The sequence below is a fragment of the Sinocyclocheilus grahami genome, unplaced genomic scaffold (genome assembly GCF_001515645.1).
Source record: "Sinocyclocheilus grahami isolate Dianchi unplaced genomic scaffold, SAMN03320097.WGS_v1.1 scaffold536.1, whole genome shotgun sequence".
NCBI classification, from domain to species: Eukaryota; Metazoa; Chordata; class Actinopteri; order Cypriniformes; family Cyprinidae; genus Sinocyclocheilus; species Sinocyclocheilus grahami.
In genome coordinates, this window is record NW_015505715.1 from 881398 (window position 1) to 885494 (window position 4097).

A 4097-nucleotide genomic window follows, 5' to 3' on the forward strand; every position below is an offset into this window, starting at 1 on the left:
CTCTCCCTCTCTCTCTCTCTCTCCCTCTCTCCCTCTCCCTCCAGATAGCAGATATCCTCCTTGATTATTATGTAGTACACTCCTGTCGGAAATTCACCACTGAGCCGACACATAAATTATCCCAATAATTTGCCTGTCAGGGAAAATGGTTAGAGAAAGAAGAACCTGGTGTTTCTATTAAAAAAAACTCCTAAGGATTTTTCAGTTTGGAGAGAGAAAAGCTGAATATCAAACATGAAAATAATAAACATTTTAGATTTATTAAACGGAACAAAAAAAATAATTATTCAAATTGAATAGAAATGTAAAAAAATTAATCTAAAACTTAAACTAAAATTACAATGAAAACTGAAAATCTAAATATAAAACTGGCTTGGTAACTGCAATTATCTTACTGTTTGGATAATAAACAATATTACTTTGAATAAACAGTAAGATAATTGCAGTTACCAATTATCTTACTGTTTGGATAATAAACAATATTACTTTGAATAAACAGTAAGATAATTGCAGTTACCAATTATCTTACTGTTTGGATAATAAACAATATTACTTTGAATAAACAGTAAGATAATTGCAGTTACCAATTATCTTACTGTTTGGATAATAAACAATATTACTTTGAATAAACAGTAAGATAATTGCAGTTACCAAGCCAGTTTTATATTTAGATTTTCAGTTTTCATTGTAATTTTAGTTTAAGTTTTAGATTAATTTTTTTACATTTCTATTCAATTTGAATAATTATTTTTTTTGTTCCGTTTAATAAATCTAAAATGTTTATTATTTTCATGTTTGATATTCAGCTTTTCTCTCTCCAAACTGAAAAATCCTTAGGAGTTTTTTTTAATAGAAACACCAGGTTCTTCTTTCTCTAACCATTTTCCCTGACAGGCAAATTATTGGGATAATTTATGTGTCGGCTCAGTGGTGAATTTCCGACAGGAGTGTACTACATAATAATCAAGGAGGATATCTGCTATCTGGAGGGAGAGGGAGAGAGGGAGAGAGAGAGAGAGAGGGAGAGCGAGAGCGCGAGAGAGAGAGAGGGAGAGCGAGAGAGCGAGAGAGAGAGAGCGAGAGAGAGAGGGAGGGAGAGAGGGAGAGAGAGAGGGAGGGCGAGAGCGAGAGAGAGAGAGAGAGAGAGAGAGAGAGGGAGAGCGAGAGAGAGAGAGAGAGAGAGAGAGAGAGAGAGAGAGAGGGAGAGCGAGAGAGAAAGAGAGAGAGAGAGAGAGAGAGAGACGATGACATTTGTGAGAAACAGACAAGAGGACATGAAGCTGAATTACTACCATTGAGAATAATTGTTACAGCAGATGTGGTGGCCAGAGATTCAGAGAAAGATGATCAGAACAACAGAACAGACTGTACAAATGAGGACATAAACAAAGGGTAGATTACATCAGAATAATAATGAGACGTGAAAAAAGCAAGTGTGGGCAGTGGATTTCATGGTTGGGACATCCTGGAGGCCTCTGGGCCACTGCACACTGGGGCAATTGGGCGAGAAAAGATGTGCTGTCAGGTTGGGAAACGTGAGTAATGAAGTATACACACAAATCTTGGAGTCATGGGCCATGTCCCACTTAGAGAGAGGTGGTCTACACCATGCATCATTATGAGCAAGTCCCACAATTCAATAACATGTAGTTTCTTGTACTACAAAGAACTAAAATACATTTGCATGATGTCAGGAGACTGTCAAACCACATACTAATACTAACAAAGAAAACTGACATTATATGGAATAGATCAGCGTGAACATTTCTCAAAATTTCTCCATTTGTATTCCACAGAAAAAAGAAACTCATATGAGTTCAGAACGGTGAGGATGAGTACATCTTTACAGAATATTCATTTTTTGGGGTGAACTGTCCCTACAACAAGTATACAAGTCAATGTGAACATTTTGTGCTCTGTAAGTGCCTTGGGTTTAATATTTTAGCAACAAAATAACCTCTTTCCTTTTATAGCGAAGTCAAAGCACGGCAGAGAGGTTTTCCACAAAGGACCAAACATTCAGCCACAATGACAGCACACAGTGTCATCTCAGGTGATGTTTTGCTCTTACGGCTAGTTTACACTGACACAACAAGTACCAGCATATACCAAATTTTGTTGAACATTACAATTGTTTCATTCCAACATTCTGAATCTAATAGCCAATTTTAAAATGACTTAAATGCTGCCAGTTGTTGGCACAGTGAAGTCAAGTTCTTGCATATCCAAAATGCACAATGGTGCCGACGCTGATGGCTGCCTCCGTGGCGTGCTCTGCAGTTGTTTTTATGTTTTTGTTAGTTTGTCCTGTCTTTAGTTATATCCCTGCAATCAGTTTCACCAGAGACGAATTGCTGGACATTCGGAAGTACACACCACCCGATATTTCACCGGTTTTCGACTATTCGGATGTTTTGCTGGACATTGTTGTCGGGAGAGCTGTGGCGCTGATCAAGCGCTTCAGGACCCCTCAGGCCATCCATCTCATGAATACTTGACAATAACTGTGGAAGACACACTATTTATTCACTCATACACTTATTTATCTAACACTCATACTCAGTCTACATTTCAATTTGCACATAATATACCTGTACATACAACTGTCTATTGTTATATACCTGTACATACAATTGTCGATTTGTATATTTTTATTCCTTAGTTACTTGTTCTATTTTTCTATTTTTTATTATCTGTGTTTTTGTTCTGTCACTGTCATTCTGTTACACTGTGGAGCTTCTGTCATGAAAACAAATTCCTCGTATGTGTAAACATACCTGGCAATAAAAACTCATTCTGATTCTGATATCCTGCGCTTCCCTGAATTTCTACATTATTGCAGAGAGACCAGGACAAGGTGCCTGGACACTAAAGCCTAAAAACAAAAACAAAAAACAACAAAAAGAAAGGCATAAGAACATACAAAACACAAGCCGAGGGCTTACCGAGGTTGTACCAGACGTCCATTTCTCCACTCAGCGTGCGAACCTCAATGATGCTTTGGCCCAGGAAGTCATCAGATTCCCTCTTCAAGCGCTGCTTCACTCGCGACTTTATGTCGTCATCTTCATCCCAAACACGAACTTTGATGCGATCAGAGGAGTTGTGGCATTCACTGGAAGACAACACAGATCTTCACAATCTTTGTTGAAGATCAGAAACTATGTGCATCTCATTTTGATGCGCCCTCCGGAGGTTACATTTGTCAGCCACATATATCAAGTATGTCTTAAGAAAAGTAAACATAAATTTTACTATTATTCCTTGCGAGTATTTTTTTTGTTTTTGGACATTTTTAATAACACTTTTTTTTGAAGAACCAATTCTCACTATTAACTAACTGCTTATTAGCATGCATATTACTAAGATATTGGCTGTTTATTAGTACTTATAAAGCACAAATTAATGCCTTATTCTGCATGACCATATTTTAGATCCTTAATCGTACCCTTTACCTAAACATAACCACTTTACTAACTATTAATAAGCAGCAAATTAGGAGTTTATTGAGGCAAAAGTCATAGTTCATAGTTAATTACTAGTTAGAACCAGGGGCGGATTTAGTGATTTGGGGGCCCCAGGCAAAATACAGGAATGTGGCCCTATACAATTTCACACATTTACAACCTTGAGGTTTCTTTCACTGTTGCTCGCTGCTGCACGACCGTGTCCCATAGTTGTGTCTAATCTTTTAGATTGTTCATGTACATGTTATAAATAAAGGATTTCTTTAATGTTGTAAATCCCTTGTTCACATTTAAACAGGTTTTAATAGTATTAGAGTAGGTTGGACACTAGGTGGTGCTTTGAAGTAATTTTCACTATGCAATTGTCTAATTCTAAACTTTAAAATATACATTTATTTTTTATTTATTTTAATTGCACATTTAAATTAAACTGCAGGGAAATTATAAATTTACATGCTTAAGGATTATTTCAACCAAACATGAAGTGTGCCTGTGTGGAAAGGGACTGTGCATGGTCCTTCTTGGGTCTTTCACAAAAACAAGTGAGCGCCATTTAAAAAAATTAAAATAGGCCCTATATAATATGCACTGTTGCTTAGTATTAAAAGTATAGCTTCAGATGCATGATAT

At 36.7% G+C, this 4097-nt stretch overlaps 1 protein-coding gene across 1 annotated transcript in view; it reads right to left on the reverse strand.

Moving 5' to 3' along the window:
* The window catches only part of LOC107555513 (protein unc-13 homolog B-like), a gene marked incomplete at its 5' end in the record, with an annotated part of 34086 nt that overhangs the window by 22308 nt on the left and 7681 nt on the right, over nucleotides 1-4097 (reverse strand). The window contains one exon of the mRNA XM_016238336.1: nucleotides 2946-3115. Coding sequence (XP_016093822.1) covers nucleotides 2946-3115 — 170 coding nt within the window. The remainder of the gene's footprint in view (nucleotides 1-2945; nucleotides 3116-4097) is intronic.